The 23,932-nt window shown below is 40.7% G+C and overlaps 1 protein-coding gene across 11 annotated transcripts in view; it reads left to right on the top strand.

Moving 5' to 3' along the window:
* The window catches only part of EMSY (EMSY transcriptional repressor, BRCA2 interacting), a 38,697-nt gene extending 23,705 nt beyond the window's left edge, over nucleotides 1-14,992 (top strand). For 4 of the 11 annotated variants that reach the window (XM_083820940.1, XM_083820932.1, XM_083820936.1 and 1 more), the window contains 11 exons: nucleotides 59-232; nucleotides 2,303-2,439; nucleotides 3,959-4,132; nucleotides 5,035-5,233; nucleotides 6,114-6,278; nucleotides 6,499-6,657; nucleotides 8,515-8,574; nucleotides 9,633-9,787; nucleotides 11,167-11,730; nucleotides 12,562-13,068; nucleotides 14,593-14,992. In XM_083820940.1, coding sequence (XP_083677066.1) covers nucleotides 59-232; nucleotides 2,303-2,439; nucleotides 3,959-4,132; nucleotides 5,035-5,233; nucleotides 6,114-6,278; nucleotides 6,499-6,657; nucleotides 8,515-8,574; nucleotides 9,633-9,787; nucleotides 11,167-11,730; nucleotides 12,562-13,068; nucleotides 14,593-14,787 — 2,489 coding nt within the window. In that variant the 3' untranslated portion in view covers nucleotides 14,788-14,992. The remainder of the gene's footprint in view (nucleotides 1-58; nucleotides 233-2,302; nucleotides 2,440-3,958; nucleotides 4,133-5,034; nucleotides 5,234-6,113; nucleotides 6,279-6,498; nucleotides 6,658-8,514; nucleotides 8,575-9,632; nucleotides 9,788-11,166; nucleotides 11,731-12,561; nucleotides 13,069-14,592) is intronic. The other 7 variants (XM_083820942.1, XM_083820938.1, XM_083820934.1 and 4 more) reach the window with 5 other exon arrangements.
* Nucleotides 14,993-23,932: the final 8,940 nt, after the last annotated feature.

The following is a 23,932-nucleotide window of genomic DNA, read 5'->3' as shown; positions in this document are numbered from 1 at the left end:
AATACTAGTGGGGAATCATGTTCTAACAACAAACTTTATTGTTTTTTCTTCAAAACAGGAACTCAAGCAACATATACGCGGCCAACAGTTAGTCCCTCTATAGGGGCTCGGATGGCTGGAACTCCAGGGGCTGCAACGTATGTGAAAACCACAAGTGGCAGCATCATTACGGTAGTGCCAAAATCACTGGCTACGCTGGGAGGCAAGATTATCAGCAGTAATATTGTTTCTGGTAGGCATATGAGTTCTTTGATATTAAAACTTCTGTCACAAGCAAGTTTTTACTTGCTTTAATTGGGCTTTTCTGTGGGTTATGTGCTTAAATAAATTGTAGGGCTTTATTGGAGAAGTTAACTCAGAAGAAAAATAGCTAAGGATAAAAATGAAAATAGCAGGTGGAAGGTATGGAAGAAAAGTACTCCTATGGATTGAAGTGATTCTCATATTTAACGTGGAAGCATCTAATGTGAGGGAAGCCTGAAAGAAGAGAGAAATGTGGAGAAAAACTGCTATATTGTCTCTTGTTAGAGGGCTGGAAGATCAGAAAACTGCCTTAGTCCCAGTCTAAAACATTTTGTAATCTGGATACTGCTATTTTTCTTCCACTGCACAGCCAAAAAAAGAAAAAAAAGAATAAAATTAACTTTGTAGCTTGTAGAGTTAGCTACGCAGTCTCTTCCTTCCCCCCTCCCTTTTTTAATAGTGTCAGAATGTCTTTCCCTTACCATCCTTACATCTTTCCTCCCAGCTTCGTGCAGATCCAGTTGCTTGTCTTTTTTTAGTCTCCTGACCATCCTCAACGTTCACTGTCAGTGTAACCACAGTACATATGGTCTTCTTAGGATCAGGACCAAGCGCACTTGCCCTAGTTGCATTTCTCAGTGTCTGCTTTGGACTTTGACAGTGCTTATGAAGAGAACATCTGCCTCATTTCCTAGCTGGGTGCAGGTGTGCAGCAGGATTTGCTGGGTCTGTTCTTCCTGTCTAGTAATACCTCCGAATTACTCAGAGCTCCCACTGTTGGTGCTTAGCAGAGACCCAGCATGTCACCAGCCAGCTCCTGGCACAGGCTGTCTGGTAAACCCACCCTGGAGCGTAGTCTGGTAGAGAGACTTCAGTTTTTCAGATCCTAATTTCTACAGAATGGTATCTAGGGCTAATACAATTGCTTTGTTGGGAACAGGGGACTTCTTGAGCCAGTTGCAGGTATGGTGAGTGGTTGGGGCAGTTTCCAACACAAGTTTGGAAAGGATGTCTGCTTTTTTTTTTAACTGCTGTTATTCATATTCTTTTTTTTTTTCAGCTGTGCGTGCAGTTTCCTAGCCATCTAGATAATTCCTAGGACTTAAAAGATGATGGTCTTGTCCAAGCAAGTCTTCCCTTTCTCAGAATTAATACAACTATTAATCTGAAATATATAGTAAAGTATCTGCAGATATGTCTAGTGGGTAGAAGGTAGCGAGAGGAATCCTTAGGATTGCAGCTATGCTGACTGAGTGGTACTTTCTGCAGGGAGAAAGTGGAAGGGATGGTAAAAAGCTGTCTGAGTAGATCTTTGGAATGGCAGTCTGATAACATCAATGACTTAAATATGAGTGTGTGTACTCTTGTAGATTGTGGAAGGTTGTCTAAATTTACCTGTTGCTGTAGGTAGGTAACGTGATACGGGGAATGGAACTTAATAAATATTGTGAAAGGAGGAGAAATATTCAACACAGCACTTCAAAATAAATAAGAAAAAAATAAAAACACAAACTCAACTTTCAAGAACTGCTTTTTAAAACAATAGCATTTTTTTCCAGTACACTATTGGTCATTTATATTGCAACAGTTCAGTTCTGGAAAGCGATGGCTTTTCTCTTTCGTGGTACATAAGTTCTTCTGCAGAGGTTGTCTGTGTGCTCTGAAGTCATCTAAGTCAACTTATCTGTGCAAATAGGACCTTGACTTGAGTATTAGTGTTGCCCTTACATGAGCCTTTGAAAAGTTAGACATGTTAGCCTGAGAAACTTGCATCAGTCTGCTCTGTAATTCATGAGAAGGGGCAGACTGTACTCACACAGCATGAATTACTCTTGTCCGGCACGTGCCTATCTTGACTCTAGAAGAAAGAAGATTCATAGAGTGGTTAACTGATCTTTGTATGTTGAGTTGGGTGGCATAAATTCCTGTTCCAGGTGCTGTCTTTTGTTTTGTTGTGCTGTCACATTTAAATACCCCTATGCAGCTTATCAACTTGTAAAATGAAAGGAGATGTACATGTGAGAAACATCACGCTGCTTCTTTTCCCTTTAAAATTAAGGAACTACAACCAAAATCACTACGATTCCAATGACATCCAAACCCAATGTGATTGTCGTGCAAAAGACTACTGGAAAAGGAACTACAATTCAAGGGCTTCCAGGCAAAAATGTTGTCACGACATTGTTGAATGCTGGGGTAAGTAAGAATTTTGAGCCTAAAGTCTCTGGCCAAGTGACAGGATGTGGTAGCTGCTGTGTTCTTTATGCTAACATCCCAATTAAAAGCAAATTGTGCATGAGCTCAGTAACAGATACAGCATGCCTTAATGTTTGGGGTGTTTGGAGAGTGAGTATGTTTTATAGGATATGAAAGATCTTTAAAACAAGCTGGAATTGTTTCCAGAGTTAAATGAAAATAAAAACTTTTGTGCTTGCCCTTTTTCCACAGTTAATGGTTTTGTAATCTTGAAGGGGTTAAGCAGAAGAAGATAAGTAAAATTTTACCGTTAGTGGTCTAATGAGAACCCCAGTCCTGTTATAAGCATGCATGTCCACCTGTGTATCTTTTGGGCAGAAATAAGCTGTCCCTTCACTCCTTTGATTGCCTGTTCAAGAGTACTGTATAATGCTGAATTAGTTTTTGAATAACCTGATGTGTAGAAAGAACAAAATCAAGTTTCCAGCTTCAGCTGGGTTTTCCTTCAAATGCTAACAAAAATGATGAACCTGCTTTACATTCCTAGCTAAAACTGTGAGATGTAGTGCTTTAATCTTGGAATCTTTTAAAATCTACTTGGCTAGCAGAGTTCAGTAGGATTTTTTTTAAACCTGTTAGGAAACTCTTTTTTTTTTTTTTTTTTTAAGATTTCTACTTTTGTAGTTTAAATAAGAACAAAACCTAAAGCCATGTTTTCACACAAATGGGAATCCTGTGATGTTACACAGTAGGAAACACCAGAATGTGATGATATTTCTGAAACAGCTATGGCTCTTGGGATTTCCAGCTACTTGACGGGAATTAGTAGGAGTGCTGTGAGAACTGCCAACTAACGTAGTTCCTCGTATGGTTTGTTACTGTGCAGAACTAAAAAAGCATGCTCAATTTCTTTGCTCTTCTTAAGCTATCAAGAGTCTAGTCGTGTGTCAGAACTATTCCAAAATCAAATGTTTCCCATGAAACAGCGGTGAATCTGCTTTTTCTTTTTAATAAGTGAAATTTTACTTAGGAAAAAAAAAAGTCCAGACATAATTAATGTCTTGGTCATGAGGATAATACAAAGATCTCTATTTAATTTATTTTTAGAATCTCAATTCAGGTTTCATAGATGTTGTGCCAAAATCAGTGTTAATAGAAACAAGAAGTTTTAAAAAAACATTTATGAAGGATTTGAAGAAAGTTCCAACTTAGGTGAATTCTTTGAAGCAACTTCAAAAACTTGTCAGTGTCATTTAGTTACTCTTTTTACTCAGCCTTTCAGAGCAACTCAAAAGGTAAAGCAATGGAAAAGGGGATTTTGGTAGCTTCTCCATTCAAAGCCATAGGGTTTTTTGTTCTTGGTCTTTGAATGTTCTTTGTATTAAATACATCTAGTTCTAACAGCGGCAGGTTGATTTTGTGGTACACACACTCACCAATAACTGTATTTTTTTTTAGAGAAGTGGGTCTCTCTGAACAATTTCACTCAGTTAACCTGTAAACTTTGGCTTCTCTACAGGGGGAGAAAACTATTCAGGCAGTGCCAGCAGGAGCAAAACCTGCTATCATCACTGCCACAAGACCCATCACAAAAATGATTGTTACACAGCCAAAAGGAATAGGGTCCACGGTCCAGCCAGCCACCAAAATCATCCCAACTAAAATTGTTTATGGTCAGCAAGGGAAAACGCAGGTACAGTGAGGACCCATTTCTGTTTTGAAATGTACCCCTAAATTTTACCGGGAAATAGATCATTTTTCACTGTGTTGCCACATCTGTTGCAAGATGAATATATGCAGAATGTGTCTCTGGGGAACGAGACTTAGGGAAGTATTGAGGTGGCCTTGATTCTGGCTTCTTGAGCGCAGTGTTGGCGTTCGTTAGCTGTTCTTGGAGGCCTAGACCAAGCCGAAAGGAATTGCTAAGTCTGTTACACAGCTGAAACTTAAGCTATCTGGTGATGGCTCTGGATGCCTCTTAAATGTTAAAGCTAATGGTCAGATTGGTAAAAATGAAGATGTGGAGACTGGACGTAGGCCATGTGTCAAATGTGAGAGCTTTATTGAAGCTGTTCTATCACTGATGTATGTTCAGGTTGTCCCTGCAGCCTTGTATTGTTGGTGGGGCTGTAGAAAGAGAATCTGGCTTGTTTCTGGACGCAGTATCAACTTTTTTTTTCTGGTTGCACTTTGTATATAAAAGAACTAAAGTTATGTCAGGTGTAATATTTCGTGTCTTGATCATTTGAGACTGTTGTGGGCTAAGGAAGAGAGGTGCTTGTTTTTATCAATGCAGTGCATGTTCCAGCTCACTCGTGTAGCTTTCTCTTGTCCACACCATTGTGTTAAGCCACGAAGAATGACTGTTTAGTGCTTCGTTGTGTTAAGTGCTCCAAATTACTGAGAAGTGCATTCTTGTGCACTGCCATTTACTGGTTTCGTAATCAGAGCTGCTCAATTTACAGGTAGATTTCTTTTAGCGAGTTATCATACAAGTCTTGTACCTTGATCTGTTTTAGTGGCACGTTGTTCTCTGATTGCTCAGATCTGTTTTCTTGAGTGCTCTTACTGTACGCAATCTGTCTTTCTAACTAGGTCCTCATAAAACCAAAGCCAGTGACGTTTCAAGCAACAGTTGTGAGTGAACAAACTAGGCAGTTGGTAACTGAAACGTTGCAGCAGGCATCAAGGGTAGCAGACGCAGGAAATTCGTCTCTCCCAGAAGTGAAAGAAGAACCACAAAGCTACACTGATAGCAGTTCTTCTTCCACAGAGTCCTCCCAGAGCTCTCAAGGTATGTATTAGTGTTTCATAACATATGAATGGACTTTCTCCCAAAACATGCCAGCAAGTTTCATGTGTTTCAGTGCATCTCTTTAGCACAGTTCTTTACCCAGTCTCTTAGCAGTGAGTGTCAGCATTCGCTGCCCTTATGAGCTTATTTGTCTTCTCTGAGCTGTTTACTACACGCAGCATTTTCCTGTGCAAAAAGTGGGGATAATGTTTTCTTCCTGGCCTCCGACTTGCTCTTCTGTGCAACTTCTCATGTGATAGAGGAGAATAAATAATAAATAGATTTATTTATAAAGTAACTAACACCCAGCGTTTGGTCAGGAGTGGCCATAAGGTGTATCACTGCATTAAAAGCAAATGACTCTCAGTAAAATACATGCACTTATTTATGTGCCATCAGTCACTTTTTCTAATAATTCTGTAGCTGTTGGTCTGTACTGTAACTTTTAAAAATTTTTGAGGATTCAACAAACTTAACAAAACTTAGGATGTGTAAATTCAGAATGCTGAATACATGTTGATAATCTGAACCACTAAAACTTGTTGAAAAGCTTCAAGGTGAATTCAACATACGAAGAAACCTACTGAACTTTGATTGTTCAAACCAAAGCTTTTTTAAACAATTAAAAACAGTATCTTTTTGTTGGAAACTGTTCATAACATTAGCTGTGTTTTACTTCGAGTCACTTGTAATTAAAAAAGCATATTTAAAAGCAATGAAGAATGAGACGATGCATCCTTGTCAAAGTTCAGAACTAATGAATAATGACTAACCTGATTTAATTTTTGAACCTTACCCCTGCTTTGAGCAAGAGATTGGATGACAGACCTCCAACCCAATTCTATGTCAACCTGATGTGCTTTTGTTCTCTTGTGAACAGATTCTCAGCCTGTAGTCCATGTGATTGCTTCAAGAAGTCAAGATTGGTCAGAACACGAAATAGCTGTGGACACAAGCCCTACAATAATTTACCAGGATGTATCCAATGAGTCTCAGTCAGCTACTTCCACGATAAAAGCTTTGCTAGAACTTCAGCAGACAACAGGTGTGAAAACGCATGTGGTTGTTTAAGATCACTTCAAAGCACTCAGCTGCCACCTGTTTAAGCAGCAGTTTGTGATAAATTCTATAATCACCTTAATTCCTTTCTTTTTACCCTGTAAAAGTCTATTTGAAACAATTACATAATATTCACAGTATTTTTAATTAAACCGTTGCATTTATGTCAGAGATGTATTTTAATGCATCCTGCTTTTCTTCTAAAGCAGTGAAGGAGAAGTTAGAATCGAAGCCAAGGCAGCCTACCATCGACTTGAGCCAAATGGCTGTCCCAATCCAGATGACCCAAGAAAAGAGGCATTCTCCAGAAAGCCCTTCAATTGCTGTAGTAGAGTCGGAATTAGTTGCCGAATATATCACAACTGGTAAGTGACTTAAGATAGCATGATTGTGGGTTTGCAATTGAAGTCTGGGGACTTCATTTGAAGTTTTCTTATGCTGGAGTTGTCTTCTACTTGTTTCACTCTAATCCTCAATAGAGGAAATGAATGTTTTCTTCCATTCCTGAGAACCTGTGCAGAGAGGGACGGAACCTGCATCTGCTTATTAGGACATGCTGGAGAATGTTTCTAACTGAAACAAGTGGTTGTTGCTTCAGGACATCCTAGTGGAACAGATATTCTGTCCTATGATCTGATGGTGAGGAAAAGCAGTTCCGCTTGTCATTGGGGAAAATGTCTAGTAAGGAAAAAGTAGGAATGAAGTTCATAGAATCATAGAATATCCCAAGTTGGAAGGGACCCATAAGGATCATCGAGTCCAAGTTACGGGAACTGCACTAATTGTTTTGAGAGAAGGCAGATTTTGAGTTAGTTTCATCCATATTTGCAAAATGTTACTTGATCACAAGCATTAACTAGGTTTTTCAGCCAGGTAGGCATTTAGCACGGTAGTGTAGATTCCAGCTTCATTGTTTGCTGGAAGGATCTGTTCTGCTAAATTTGCACTTTTTAAACAAATGACTAATTTAAACTGGAATTATGGTTGGGAATCAACCCTTAACTTTTTTTAATTCTTGATTTCTCCTATCTGGTTGTCCTTTTTTGTCTCACCCAATAAATCCCTTCCACTGGACAGCTTTCTAATTGTATTACGCATCTCTGATGCTCTCTTCTACCCTCAGAACTCTAGTTAGGAGCCACCTTCCATATATGCATGAGAGGATCAAATTATGTGTTTCCTGTTTTAATTTCTTAATTCCACATTATTGGCCTCCCTACATAGTTTGTTAGGAAAATGGAGAAGAAAAAAATGTTGAAAACTAAGCATTGGAAAAGAGGAACAAGTGCCTGTCCATAACTTCAGTGTTGTTAGTGTTAAATGTCCAATCTGATGTTTTCTTTTTTCATTTTCCTGTTCTCACCTCCTCCCCTTGCTTTCATCCCTTGTATGATCTAAATTTAAGTAGTGTGGAACTGGGGATGAGGGGCTAGTGTTATTCTTTTAAATAGCACTTACTGTATCTGGCTTCAGCTTTGAATGTTTGAGTCATGCTCCCTTGGATCCCCGTTTAAAGAGACTCCAAAGTACCATAAATAATGTTAAACTGATCTCCAATTAACAAGTCAGTCATGTTCACTGACATTCAAGGTTCCATCTTTTGCTGGATCTTGCTATAAAAGCTGATGCAAATTAGGACCCTTTGGGTGCTGGGGGGAGAAGAGGAAGTTACAGGCAGTATCTCTGTAGGCTTGGGTCCTCTTTTGCAGTTTAGAAGCCGTATGGAGTACAAAAATTGAATGCTTCCCTAAACTGTGATTACTGCTTGAAATACTGGTTGTTGATTTTTTTTTTTTTGGTGTTATTTTTTTAAACTTTGAGATGATTTACAGGAATCTACCAGGGAAGTGCAGGCTACTGTGGGTTGACTAACAGCAGTCTCTGTTAGAGCACAAAACTGGTTACTTTGCTCTCAGGTTTTTGCCCCTTCCCTTTCACTCGGGTTAAGTAAAACCTGCCAGGGCATGCAGTGTTTCCTTTTGTTTTAATTTGTGCTTCCCAGGATTCATCAGTAATCCATGGAGCTGTATTTTCTGCTAGAAAATTCAGCCGTAAGATAGCCTACAAGCTATAATCTGGTGTGAAATCTCCTGCATGTGCTTAGACCAAAGGATTTAGATACCTTTTATTGTGTTTGGGAGCTGGGATTCAACGTGTGCTTCCGAGTGAGATGAGGGGAGCAGTTCACACGTCTTAGTGTCACTATTTTTGTCTGTCTGCAGACTCAGGAAGACAACACTGTATTGGTTCACATTCGGAAGAATATCTACACAACCATATAGGTTAGAAACTTTACTTCTAAATGAAGCTTTAAATTGTGCAGGAACTGTTGCGGGATATCCACGACGGATCTGGCACAGCATGCAGGCTGGTACTGATATAATCCAACTCCTCTCCTGGAGTGGGAAAGTAAAATTGTCATATTAATTCAAAAATAGACCTTTCTTACAACTCTCAGCAAGGTCTTTAGTATCTTCTAACTTTCAGTTATCTTGTAACTGGGTATAAACTACTTCTTATCCTTTGTTTTTTTGGTATTGTATGACTAAAAAGTTAATTAAAGCAAATATTTACATATTGGTATGGCCAGACGTGTAATTTGGATTCATGTCTTATCAGTGACTGCAATATAGAATGGTTTGGGTTTTTTCTCTCACCAGAAAATCATTTCTCTGTCAATCCACTGTTTAATTACAGAGCCCTAACTGTAGCTCCAGAACATAGTTGTAACTGCTCTAACAAGAGTCACAGACCCAAGACAAGGTCTCTACTTTTTGCCTGTGATTTCTTATCAACCTTGCTTGTTTTCTTAATACCAGAACATTTTCTAATTGCTAATCTTGCAAATTTAGCCTATGCTCTAGAGTATTTATTGTGATTTATCAGTGATAGAAATTCAGTGAGCAAGGCTTGCTGTTCTTAATTGCAGTCAATTGTGCAGGTGCTTTAAGCACCTGTAAAGATTACAGAATAATTTGTAGTAATTGTACACTGTAATTTGCTGTATGCTGTTGTGCTGGTTACATAAAACGAACCCAGCTGAAAATATAGATCCTGTATGCGAGGTTGTTGTGTTGGGAGAGGGAAACCAGAGGAGATTTGGACCAAGCACAATTACTTAGGAATCAGAGACAAAAGCAAAACCCCTGAGATGCTATTTTAAGAGGCTTCTCAGAATAGCTGTGCACTTAAAGGTTGAAGCTAGCATGCAGTAAAAGATGCATTTCAAATGCAGATTTTTTATTTCACTCATGCTTTCAGCTGAAGGTTAGATACAAAGCAAATAATTAAGTTCCTGCAGTTAGTTCTGGAGAAGTGCCACTGACCTCTTTACTTTCAGTTAGCCATCGGTCCCAGCCCCACCAGCAGTCATCCCAGCCCCAGAGGACTCTGCTGCAGCACGTGGCGCAGTCACAGACAGCAACGCAGACTTCTGTTGTGGTGAAATCTATCCCCGCATCCTCCACAGGCGCAATTACCCATATCATGCAGCAGGTTGTACCCTTTCTTTTCCAAGCAGTCTATAAACAGTGAATTTTGTATGGGACCAGGGCTTGTTCAGAACGAGCATGTTGGTGCCACTGGAAATGCTAAGCATGAGGGCAAATTCGTAACTTCGGTTTAATGTTGCCTGTTTTGATGGGGAGGGTGGTGGTTATTTTCCCTATTAAAAGGGAAACAGTTAATGAGGTGACTTGAGAGTGTTAAGCAAGAGCTATCCACAGCCACTGTGGAAAAGATTTTCCTAGATTAGTTCTTGCTCTCTGTATGTCATCTCTTTGACAGCAGTAAGCTATTTTTTTCTATATGTTGTCTTGTAGGGGTTTGTGTTCTTCAGATTACATTGGTGTTAGTGTAGGGAAAGAGGAGGCAGAATCTGAGCAGTACACAGAGCACAAGTGGCTTTTGGATTCAAGGGCTTTAGTTTATGAGTTATATGAAAACTTCTCTTCTTGCTGAATCAAAAAACAAGATTATATTTAGACATTTATGGTAAGGATCCCAAGCAATTGTGTAGCTTATCCCAAGCTGGGTAGCTTATGGAGAAATATTACTGAAGCCATGCTGCTGCCTTCATTCAAGAGCTGATGTTTTTGTCAGTCAGGTACAATCGATTACCACCCAGTGAATGCACGCTGCTCAACTCTGCGATGCTTTAACCTCTAGCAGCCTCAGCCGTGGACCAGGGCAGTGCCATGTTAGGGTTATAAACCCACTGCAAAGAGGATGTTGTCACTGATGTTTGTGTAGGCTGCTTCATCCTGCTAGGGTCACTTGTTAGTATGTCTGTACCATGGTATACAAAGCACAGTAACATAGATCTCTTGCTCCATCAAAAAAATAAACAATGTTTGTGCAATGCCCAAGAAAAATTGTAATAAAATTTTGAGGAGGGAAAGAAAAGGCAGGATTTGTACTGAAATAGGATGGATGGATAGATAGGTATATGGGGAGCTGCAGCAGAAATCATAGAGTAGGTGGCAAGGCTTTCAAGAGGCACAATAAGAATTTGTGAAGATGTTCTGGTTTTGAGTAGCTACCGATCCAACCACCTGCTAATCCCTGCTCCTTCCTACTCAACTGCCATGCAATTTCAGTGGTTTTGAACCTCTGTCTAATGCAAGCAAGGGCTACCCAATCTCCATTGAGGATTAGTTAGGTAGTTAATGTTGTCACCTGGGGACTTGCCACATTTTAAGATGTTAAAAATAGCTGTTGATTGCATAGAAATCATGAATTCTGCATAAGGGCATACGTGAGTTGTAAAATAAATTGAAGTAGTACAGCTGAAGAATTAAAAATGTTTTTAGATTGTGCAGCCTTATAATTTGGATTTCTCTTTACTAACTCACTCTTCACTTCTTCTTCTTAAGGCCTTAAGCAGTCACACTGCGTTTACCAAACACAGTGAACAACTTGGAACTGAGGAGGGAGAAGTGGAAGAGATGGACACCTTAGATCCTCAGACTGGCCTGTTCTACAGATCTGCCCTGACACAATCGCAGGCACAAAAACAGCAAAAACTGAGTCAGCCGCAGCTGGAACAGACTCAACTGCAAGTGAAAACTCTGCAGTGTTTCCAGACTAAACAGAAGCAGACAATCCACCTGCAGGCCGATCAAATCCAGCACAAACTCCCACAAATGCCCCAGCTTTCCATAAGGCATCAAAAGCTAACCCCCCTGCCGCAAGAGCAAGCACAGACCAAACCAGATGCACAGCACCCCCCCCACCACATGATGGCCAAAGAAAGGCAACTCCCTACCTTAGTGGCACAGCCACAGCAAACTGTAGTACAGGTGCTTGCAGTAAAAACCACGCAGCAGCTGCCCAAACTGCAACAGGCACCAACGGCACAAAAAATCTACGTGCAACCCCAACCCCCCCAGAGTCAAATGCAGCTACCTGCCTCTTCAGAGAAACAGCCAGCGAGCCAGGTAACGGAATATTGATAGCATGCAAAATACACGTCGCTATTCAAGGAAAAATCAAAACACCAACCCTGTCGCTGTAGCAGTGTTTTGTCCTGGCAAGAGAGAACTCCTCATTCCGCTGGTATTAATTACCCGATCAGAAGGTTGACACTAGGAAAGAGAAGCACATGTTATAGGGGAAAAATCCATAGAGCTCACAAACGTGTTTTGTTGGACAGTTTTTATGAATTTCTGCCACCTTCGGTGCATGGAATTTGTCCCTAATTATTTTCTTTTATTTTTTTAGATATGACACGTTATTAATTTCCGTTCCCGTAGCACTTTTTATTTCTGTGGAAATAAAGATGAATACACTGCAGTCTCCTAAGGCTCCATTGTACGTCTTCCTTTGTAGTTTACATCTTCCTGAAGTTAAAGTCTTTCATGTACAGGAGTAATTTGATTTTCCTTGGGAGGGGAAAACAAAAAGACTAAGAAACATGGAGAAAAAAATTAACTCCAGAAAGTTTTTTGGCCCTTTCAGGAGTACATGTGAAAACAACAGGGTTAACAAACATCACATGGGGATGTAAATCCCAAAGGAAAACGAGGCTGCTGTGGTATTATACTGCTACAATCCTTACGTAGCAGCCCAAAGAGCTGCTTTCCCCCAGGCTTCAATTAACTGTTACCATATCATTGCTAATTCCTTTGTTAAAACACTGAGTTTCAACTGTCTTCCTAATAGCAAGTATGTTGTTTGTGCCATACTGTCCTTGGAAATATTGATTAGATTTTCAATAAAAAAAAAAAAAAGTCTAGCTGTAACATGCACAACAAAAATTTGATTTTCAGGTGCAGCATCCAATTATAACGCAAGGATCCACAGTTACAAAGATAACTTTTGAGGGGCATCAGCCTCCTTCTGTTTCAAAGGTAGCAGGTGGCAGTTCTGTGCCCCAGCTGGCACTGCCGGTCACGAGCCTATTTCCCACGCAGGCATCCACGAAGACAGCAGTAGCAGACATTTTGAGAATGTCTGTGGTGGAAGGTGATACAAACGTAGAAACTCTGATAGTGGATCCCCAAAACAAGGCCACATCCACTAGTACACCCGCTAGCGGAGCAGAGGCGACACCTTGTACCCAGGTGCCGAGGGTGACTGCAGTAGGGATGACGGCAACTTCCACCCCCCAGCAACAGACATGTAAAGAATCCAGTTCAAGTCCTCCTGCTGTTGGTCCTTCTGTAACAGAGAGGAAACTCGATGCACAAGGAATGCCTACAGCAAAGCAGTTTATACACATTCAGAATATATCACAAAAGAAAGCTGAAGAGAGTTCATCAGAAATTGTTATCCAGGTAAGAGAAGACCAGAGCAAATGAGACAAAGGTTGAGCAGAGCAAACTCGCTTTGTCTAATGTGATGATAGCAACTGAACGATGTTCAAGTATTTTTTTCTTCAGTTTTTGTGTTTTTCCACTCCTATGCTTGCAATGGATTGCTACTTCAAAGTGGGTAGCTCTCGTTAAAATGAGTTTCTCCAGCACTATGTCGTTCACGGTGTTCCTAGTGTCTTCCTTTGTTTTTCTGTTGAGAAAACAAAACAAGCTCATCAATTACAAACCACCCTTTGAAACGGTTAAAAGTGTGACCATCACCGCTTACTGTGGAACTGGATCTAGAATTTTTTGATACCTTTTAGAGTTACCTCTGAGTATAATAATTAGGGCAAAAAATGAAGTTGAGGGTTTCTGCTATGTGGGTGGGAGAGTTCAGCAAATAAGGTCTGGATTCACAAGAAAGTTTGTTAACTTTGCATTTGAAGTCTCGCCACTTTTGAGATAAAATGATTATAAATGCTTTGAATCGTTGCCTACCTGATGAATGATATTTTAATTGATTCTGTTGTCTTCAATATGATGTTTTATGATGTAATACGTGGTCAAAATGTCAACTGGGGAAGTATTTAAGTCATCCGAGGACTCCGTGTTATAGTATGAATCTTTGTAGACAAGTTGGCACTGTATGTGTTTACACAAATGGCGTGGATTGAAATGGTTTTATTGTGTATCGTGTTACAGTGAAATGCTTTTGATGGGGAAGAAATACTTGTGTACAGAACTTTCAAATTTTTCATGTTACTTTGTAAAAATCTTTATTGCAGCTAACTTTTTGCTTTTGTAGAAATCGTTTTTGTACTAATTCTTAGTCCTCATTTCCCTAAATAGACAAAGGTAGATTTCTATTTTACTTCGAAACTGTGTATTTTGAGAATCTTTATTGTTTATCATTGTGGCATGCTACAAGCTTTTCCAAATCAAAATACTGCCCAGAACCTTGAATTGTATAAAGATGTAGAGTTAAATCCTAGAACCAACAAAAGCATAAGCAGAAATAAATAGCTTAGATCCATTTTGTTTCCTCAGCCTCTGTGCTACTGCAGCTCTGAGACAGGGTCAGAGCTGGTGTCATATCATGTACAGGAAATATAACTAGTCCTTAAAACTGAATGCCTAGTCTGAAACAAAGCTAGGGAAAGATAAGGCTGATGAGAGTATTCTGCTTTGCATTTGGGGAGTGATGGGTGGTGGATATCGGTAGTTTAGCTGCTGGAAATCTGTCACAGACCTGTAGTGAAGATCCAAGCCCAAGAACAGTGCCTTACCAGCAAGAGCATTCAGGTTTTATCTTTCACAACCTAGTCCTGTGAAAGGGTCCTCTGAAGCTTTGGCTAACATAGTGTGAGATGCAGCGGGCTTTAGCTAGGGGAGAGTGCTCTTGGAAACCAAATTGCCCCTTTCCATGAGCACCTGCACTTGCGTAGACGCCTTTACCTGCAAAAGCTGTGCAAGTTAAAACTTAAATCTCTTTCTTTGTTTCAGACCATCCCACAATATTCCATCCCTTGTCACTCCAGCTCCAACGTGGTAGTGGAACCCAGCGGGCTCCTGGAGCTCAACAACTTCACCAGTCAGCGCCTCGATGATGAGGAGACGGCGATGGAGCAAGACGTGGACAGTAGCACCGAGGACGGCACCGAGCCCAGCCCCTCGCAAAGTTCTGCTGAACAATCCTAAGGAATTGGGACACGGGAGTGCACTTTAAAATATCTTGGGATTTGAGTATCCAAGATGCCCTCGTATTGTGATGTCTTAGAGCACTTTGCCTATTAGAGTCGTTCATTGGACCCTTGAAGCATCAGTGTGTTTTAACAAGACAGTATTGCAAAAGCTGCATCTTAAAAATCGTTTCCAAAAAAAAAAAAGAAAAAAGATGTAGTTACTGAGATATAGGAAACCTGTGACAGTGGAATGTACTCCTGTTAAGCAAATCTGCAGCGAAATCTACAGCTCGTGCTATCGAAGCCCTTGCCCAGGTACTGAAAGAGCTTTCAGTGAAAAGGGATCTTTATTTTGCTGTGTCTTTTTGTTAGCTGTTGAGCAAAACACCATCAAAAAAAAAGATGTTTAATAAATATTTGTATTTTTAAATAGCATGTGAGAGAAAAAGTGTCTCTGACAGTGCTGGAAAAGCCCCAGGAATTTTGGAATTCGTTAGCTTTCTTGCACTTGTGCTCACTTAGAGTTAAGATTTTTTCATAAGCCGAAAAATATAGTTTATTTTTTTAAAATTCTTGTTGGTGAATGTTTGGAAATAAGCAAAATCACTAACTGATAGCAATGTGGCTTTGCTAGTGGACTTTTGTTTTCATGCTTTACAAGAATTAGGGTAACAGTGTATGAGGTGTTTCTCTGTGCCATAAGCACGTGAAATGCTCATCTACTCTAGTTAATCTGTGATTATTTATTTAAATGTGAAACATAAAGTGAGGCCAAGTTGTTTAAAAAGTTCCTGTTAAACAGGCAGGTGTGTAAATTCTAGTACAAAAGAGGTGCGGGGGATGTATTTTGCTATAAATCAGTTTTTCAAAATTGGGGGATAAGCGGTTCAGCATCTTTCAAAGTTGAACCTCCGAATTTAGAAGTGAGCTTAAGGCTTTTACAAATCTGTATTTTACTCTTACATGCTGTTTTTAAAGTGACCGTTTTTGGGAGTTTAAAAGCTTAAATTGGTAATACAGCGGTAGGTTTCGGAAATTAGCCTTATGACTTGGCTTGTTGAAGCAATACATTGGGTTTTTTGTGATAGTTACAAGCCGCAGAGAGAGGTTTGGGTTCGGATGGGATAACAGAACCGGTTTTAATACATTCTGCTAATGAAGACAATACTTTTTTTTTTTCCTCAAATGTATATAAAACACGTTTTTAACTGTTTTGTATAGATTTCATTATAAATAACTAAGCATTTTAAGACTTTGACATATCATTTAATTGTATATACATCTATCAGCCTAACTGCCCACTTTTTGGTGCTGAAGTACTACTGTAAGTAGATTTCATCCAAAGTCTAATACAGTTTTTTGCGTCAGTCTTTTTTTAAGCTGTGATTTTACTGTTGATATTGTAGTTAAGACTAAATTCCAACTAGAGTAACTCTCCAACTAAAAAATACAAAGCCTAAAAAAAAAATATTCATCTTACTTGTCCTGAGTATCCAGGTGCATAAGAGCATGCAGTATCCCCTAGATGGTGCTGTTCCTTTATAAAACAACCGAAGTTAAATGAAAAAGCAAGCTCCTATGACTTTCATACAGATTTTTTCCTTCTGTTTTCTCTTCCATTAATATCACAGAATCATCTAGGTTGGAAGAGGCCTCCAAGATCACCTAGTCCAATCTCTGACATAACACTAACAAGTCCTCTACTAAAGCATATCACTAAGTTCTACATCTAAACGTCTTTTAAAGACCTTTTAAAGATTAGTTCTAAACTTAAGTTCTAAAAATTAGTTCTAAAATCATACAGCTTATTATGGTAGAGAGGTATCCTGATAAATACAACATGCTGAAATGGTGGAGTAGGAAACTATTTATTTTTTGCATTACCTTTATGTTGGAATAGGTACCGATTGGATTTCTGTGCTACTTAGGATGGAAGAGGATATATACGAAGTGAAACATAGCTTAGGTATTCATCTAGTTAAAAAAAAAAAATAACCCTACCAGTATGCCGTTCTAGGTGGGTCAGGTTGTGGTAGCTGTTTGGGAGCTGTTACCCTTGTTTTAGGGAAATAACTGCGACCAACAAGAGGGACTAAGTTATGATCCAAGTCCTGAAAGTTCCCCGATACTACAGAATGACGAAAAGCTGTTAAATACAGATTTGGCTGCCAGTGAGACTGGGCAAGTAGCCTGTTAGGCTTTGCAGGTGCCAGCATAAGGCATCCTCTGCAGTTTTCCATACACAGTTCCTCTGGCTTGGATCAAGTTTTCATCGTCACCTGGGACCTTGTTGCATTTTGAGCGTGTTTTATGTAAGGATTTCGTTTGTACCTTTAACGATGACTTTACAGCAAAGGCATGAGCAGATCTGCACTGAAACATTTGACGTTTCCTTGAAGACAGCAATATCCTGAAAAACAAGTAGGCTTTTAGCGTTGCCACCAGAAGTAATTGTTTTGTAGATTGGCAAATTGAAGCACGCTGGGGGGTATCTAAGGATTGTGTAAGACCTTCAGGAAAAGGACTGTTGAAATCAGTGTATTCAGGTTAACTTGAAATTCCTCTCTCCGTTCTTTCACAAAGGAGATGTTTCAGATTCCCTTACTTTGTTGTTCTAGCACTTAAACCACATAAATAACTTTAGTAATAAGGAATGTACAAGATGAGCTAAGCGTTAGGGTCAAGTTGTTAATTTTTTCCTAGTTACTTGATTTCTGAGAACAGTTGCAACAAGACATGATGTTACTTGGGGCATTTGGCCTTCTCTTCATGGATTCCAGGCGCTTGTCCTGCCCTGCAGATGTGCAGAGTTTTCATACCTGTCCCTGAAATCCTTCCTTCATCCCCCTGCAGTCCTGCATCCGTTCTTCACAGCCTCATAAATATCACTGAGCTGCTAAAAATAAAAGATCAGCGCGTACAGTAACATTTGCATATCCCTTATCCCTAATAAGCCGCATCGTCCTTCCTGAAATAAATTTGATGACCGTCCTTGGAACAGAATAAAGGTGAGCTGTGGTGATGATCATAGTCTGCGCTCCTGGGAATTGGCAGGTAATAGGCTTGTAGCTTAGCGGGAAGCTGGGGCTGAGCTGGAGAGCAAGTGAAAAAGGATTGAAGAGTTGCTTTGAATTCGACATTTTAACAACTGTGCTCTGGCACTGCAATAGTACATATGTAAATCCTCAAAATCTGATGCAGTGAAACAAAGTTGGAGAAAATAGTGAAATAAGGGAGAAGTTTAAGGATGCTTGCAGTCACAGAGGGCTACGTTTCCTGGAAAGATTTGACCATCGGGATAAATGCATTTTCGGTCTTTCTACTGCTGACAAAATGGGATTTTTGAGAGCAAAATGGAAAACCAGAAGCTGCTTGAAGTTATGAATGTCATCTTATGTGTGGAGGACCCTTTGAACAGAGTGCTTGAGTAAATAGGATTTAAAAACAAAACCAAAGACCTTTAGAAAAATCAAAGTCGGGAAAATTTGAGACTGTACTTTTTTTCCCCTGGTGTGTGAACAGCTCCTTAAATCTAAGACGTGTTTCAGAGATGAAACATCCGAGTTTTGCATCCCCCATAGGGGCACAGCAAAGGCAGACAGTTTCAGCTTGGCAGTGTTCAATCCTGAAAAGGCCGTTCACAATTTTTAGGATACTGAGCTAGAAGAATCATACTACTCAGAGGTTTGCCTATGTTGGCCATATGTTTAGTGCCTGTCTGGCCATACTGGGCTCAGGACTCACTCCCTTCCCTAGGTTCAAGGTAAGCCATCAGGAGTGCTAACAAACAGCCTCTGCAGTTTCCTGCCAGGCCATGGGACTTTGTTTTCCCCTCCACCAAAATCTGTCCTAAAACACTTCAATTTGTGAGTCTCGTTTCTTCCCGTAGGAATGCAAGACTTAGCTTATGACAAGTTCAGAAGTCGATATGATGAAATTAACAAAGAGAAAGCTAGGAAAGAAGTGCTTTCAGATGTGTTTGTGGGTTACTGTGCAAGAAGAAACTGTCAGCAGTGGCTCTTCAGTCTGGTAGACATGTATGGAGATGGAAACCTGCAAAAATCAATGAATAGTAAGGTTGAGGATAATGAACCAGGGCTTCGAGGGGATGTCACGCACTTTCTCCCCAAAACTTTTTTGGGGTTTGTGCTCTCCAGCAAGCACAGGGGCTGCAGGCTGAAATCCAGTGACCCCTTCTGCTCAGCAGCACGAGCATCTTAAGGCTTTAAACGCTGGAAAAACCATCACTGGGTGGCACTGAGCTGCGGTGAAAAGTTGATGGGGTGTTGGAAATGAGTACCTGGGAACTTGGTGGTTCTCCAGCAGAGCATTTCTAGAGAAAATAGTCTGAATTATTTGGGGTTGGAATGATGTGAGCACTGGAGGCTATTTGAAGAACAGTAGTGTAGACTTGAATCATTTTTGGAGTATGAGACTCTTAGTTGTCAATAAATATTAGATCAGTTCCTACTTAAAATTACATACAACTTTGGCTTTGCCCAGTATTTGGCCACTTCTGATAAATCTGATTATTTCTTTATTTAATGACAAATATCTCAATATTTTTCTCAGCTTTCCATTTGTCGGTAAACTTCCCTTAGCAGTGCGGGAATTCCCTGGGATCCCATTTTCTGTAGCCACATTTAAGTGGGTTTTGTTGTTTAAGAAACAAAAGAAAACCTCATGTTGCCTAGCTGGGGTGGGTAATTAGGACTTGGGTTACCAAGAAACCCTTCAGAGGGCAGCAGGGCACATCAGCCAGTCCCTCATGGACAATGTGTGGGACTTGGACTCTGAAGAGGTATTGTCAGTCAACTGCCCAAATTACATACCCTCCTCTCTGATGGAGCCTTTGCTAAAACTTTGATAGTTCTTAGTGGGAGAACCTGCCTAATTTTCTGCTTGTTAGAGCAAATGCTGTTCGGGAACTGCCGTGCCGCGTTGCAACAAGACCAGCTTTTTGCAGCTGTTGGCCAGACCCGTCCTGGATGCTCGCAGGACTCCAGGACTTTGGGACTTCACATCAATCTCTACCAGAGACCAACTGAAAGCTCTGAAAGTCTCTTTGCAAAGGCGTTTATTTGCTATTAAGGATTTATTATTTATTTTTAACATGTACGCAGTGCAGAACAGGCTGGTTTTCTCTACATATTAATGACAGTGAGTGTCATTGCCACCCTGTAGTTGTTACCATAGCCACTGTCTCCGGCAGTGTAAACCCTTTGAGATGGATGTTTCATCAGGCCAGGCTTTCCCAGCAGATTAATTAATCCTTAAATGTCAATAATTAATCCTTAAAATGCTATTTGGCACTGCAGCCTTTCTTCAAAGCAAAGCAAGCCAACACACAAGATGGCTTTTGGTTGCTTCAGGTCTCTGCTTTCCTAATTCTCTGAGTTTGTTCGTAGGTAGATGCTTTCCCTCTAAGTTTAGTTCACACCAGTGATCTGTCCTAGCTCCTCTTTTTTTTTCAGAAGATAAACTTGCAAGTTTATCTCGTCCAACCCTGTGCTCAAAGCAGGGCCAGCTGGGGCAGGCTGCTCAGGACCACGGCCAGCTGGCTTTTGGAAATTTCCAAGGATCAAAACTTGATGACTTGCTCCAGTGATCAGCCACCCTTACGTGACATGATGGGAGGATTTCAACTGCACGGTACAAAATCCACTGCTCTCAGGGCCCTGGGAAATAAAGGCAGTTGTAACTTGGAGGGATAATAACCATGAGTTTTTGGAAGTGTGAAAACGATACCAGGAAATACTTTGAAATTGTACTGAGAGATGTTGGAATAATTTTTTCCTGCCATGTGTCATGTGGAGAAGGTCTGCCTCGTCCAGAAGCAGGCTCAGGCAGTTTCTATGGGGTATGTACGTGTCCCAAGGGCTGGAAACCAGGACCTAGTTCAAGCTATGAATTTATCCAGAAATGAATTTCTCCCAGAGATACCAGAACCCGGTATCTTTTTTTTTTTTCTTTTGTATCTTTTTTGTTTGTTTGTTTCCTGTCAAGATTTCTTTCTTTGTTTGAACTAAATGTCACAGCGAGATGTCATAGCGAGCCGGGGCTATTTATAGTGGAAAGCAGCAGTACCTCGACTTTCAAAGTCTCTAGCGCAGAATTAAAAGCACAGCTTTTCTGGTCAGGAAATGGCAAAGGTTTGTTTTGAAATAAGCAGTAAAAGCAGAGCCCGTAGGATAAACAGCTACTTTGGGGTACCGTGAGGGAGGGAAGTGCCTTTTTGGACAGCGGGACTGTGTAAAGAAATAAGGATCCTGAGCCAAAAGTGAGGAGCTGCTGTTGGGATTGCCCTTCTGCTTGTCCTATGACTGAAGAAGGTGCTCTTCCCGTGGTAGTTGCACCTTTGGGACCTCTTCTCCTTTTCTCAATTTTAAACCCTTCTCATGGTCCTGCAGATGGAGGATCCCACTGTGGATGATGTGAGAATCCAACACAAAGGGTCAAGGAAAAGCCCCTCAGTAGCTCTTAAAATCTTTACTCTTCATACCTTGCTTCACAAGTTCTCAGAGCTTGTAGGATGCATCCCCCTTCTCATCCCATCTGGCCGTTTTTCTTAATATGAGGCTGTAGTAAAGAGGTAGGAAAAGTCACCTTTAAAACAGTGAGAAATTTAGCTGATTTTTTTTTTTTCTTTTCCAAAACTGTCCATTTTGTTATTTAACAGGAAAATAGAGCCTACGCTTTTTTTAGAGGCACTACAGTGCTGCTTTTGTAATAAGCTAAAATAGGAACATGTGAACTCATTAGGGGGGAAAGAAAAAAGAAAAGACCTAAATTGTGGTCAAAATCCTTTTGGGAATGAAAAGGTTTCTGTTCAATTGTTTTTCATATGTGCTGTGTTTTCTGTTTTTTCCTTAGTTTGTTTTGGACATGAAATAGAAATACTATATTGGGTTGAGAAGAGGTTAAAAACAGCCTGAGAACAAACCACAAGAAGTAGGAAGTAGCACAAGTTTAGTGAGAACAAAGTTTTGTAGTTCCAGCGTTCCCAGAAATAGGGATATTTGTTTTCCTCTCCGGACTCTTACTCGTGCATACACCCTGCAGCCACATTTGGACTACGGTGACGCAAGGAACTAACACAGCTTTGTAGTGATCTCCTACTTTCTAGTATTCCTTAATACTGAAAAAGTGTCTGGACAATGATTTTGGGCCTTCAGAAATGTTTTCTCAATTGCATCAATCTACAACTGGGTGCAATAGTTGTTAGTGAGCACCACACATCTTCCTCTTTTTGTGTGGAAATACAAAATATAGATCCACGGGTGACCACAGCATGGTTTTATTCTGATTTATGGCTTTTGCTCTAACCTACCATGTAAACGCACATCACGCAAGCCCATATGTATGAATTAGAGAGTGCCTCCCCTGTAAAGCAGTGATTTTGGTCAAGGTGGAGCCTGGCTAGCTTTGCCTTGAGGCCATACAAACTCATTTGGTTGCTGATACAGCTTCAGTACCTCCTGTGAATTTGTCCTGAGGGCTGGACAAGTTTTCCTGCAATAGGTGGGGTTGTGGAGACCAAAATCACGATGAAGATCTGCAAAAGTGTCTTAAGACAAAGAACTACAAAACAGAGATGGCCGACTACAGAGAGCATGTAATAGGGCTTAATTACAAATTATTGTTATTGAGTTAGACTGATTCTAGCTAGTGCATGGATTTGGAGATTAATTTCCTGATCTGATCAGCTGCTCTACTCTGTATGTACCATGGGGCTCAGAGTTGCTTCTGTTACCGTAAGTGTTAGTACAGATGCTCTATAGAACAATATTGTAGGCGAGTCTGGAAATAAAATAGGAACCTAAAGCTGAAATAAAGGGGGGCTGGGAGCCAGGCAGTTGCAGACATTGAACTTGAGGGTAAACATAACCATAACCATTTGAATTTTCTCAAGCAAGGTACAAGAAGGCACATGGACAACTCTGACCCTGAAGCTTTATCTACCTTACAAGAGTTGAGCAGAAAAAGTGATCTGGACACTTGCTTGCCTTGTGGTGCCTGCCAAGTGGTGAGTGGGATGTGGGAAGCAATGGAGTGCAGATGCCAGCAGGACAACTGGAGGGGAATGGTTAAAATCCCACCGGGAGAGCTGCAGCTCCTGTTAGGGTGAGACATTGTTAGTCCTGGTTTGTACTCAGATGTGTGATTTTAGTGGTGGCACGCTTGTTTGCAAAGCTTCCAGTGGCTCTCAAAGTAAAACAAAGATATCAAATTCCTGAGTGAGGTGAACTAAGCACTCCATTACCTCATTCCTCCTCACCTTCCACCCCTAGAAAATAAATTTTCTGAAGTTTTTAAAGCCACTGAAAATCACTTTTCCTGTCTGACAACTTTCTTAAGAGAGTGAGCTTTATTTTCATCTTGAATCACACCCTGGTTCTTGGTTCCGGCAGAAAGGATGTCCTTTGTGTGCCTGCCAAGGGACTTCACAGTTACCTTTTCCCTTCTTCTCTTCGTTTTCTTCCTGGACGTCATGTTCATGCTGCAATGATGTCTACAGCACAGAGATTAGCAGGATGGCTGTAACGTAATGAATGGAGGTTTTCAGGTCGAATCTGGGTGAGATTCCCCTTGGAAATCACCAAGAAGTTTCGTGTACTATTAAAATAGCTGCAGAAATGCATGAGGCCACCTCCTCACCAGAGGCCAAGCAGACCTGGACTCCATGCCTCAGAGAAGAGGGGCTGCTGTGGGATGGGACTTCTGGCAGGAGTGTGCGTGGCACACTGCTTGCACGGCACAAAGCAAGACGTTGTGTTGCACATGTGCATTACCTTTGGAGGAGCGCATAAACTACCCCACAGGTAGATGAAGGCCCCCAGATGGGGCTGGTGAGAGACAGAGGAGTCATCTAAGGACCCCTTTTGTAGCCCGGGACTGGTGAGCTCAGCAGGTCAATTATGAACCGAGACATGGGCTTGGGAACTGCAGGTTGTCAATCATGCCACCGAGAGGTGTGATGACACCAACTGTGCAATTACTACCGCTATCTCATGGGATGTGAGCAGACTCCTGGATGTAATGAGATTTCATGGTACAATAGCAAGGATAGAAATGATACAAATTCCTCCAAATCTTATGGAGTCACTTGCAAGGAGCAAAACATGCCTTCTTTCTTTGCTTCATGTTTTTGTGGCTCTTTG

Source organism: Anser anser, assembly GCF_964211835.1.
Source record: "Anser anser genome assembly, chromosome: 1".
Lineage (NCBI taxonomy): Eukaryota > Metazoa > Chordata > Aves > Anseriformes > Anatidae > Anser > Anser anser.
This window is presented reverse-complemented; position numbering and strand designations above follow the sequence as displayed.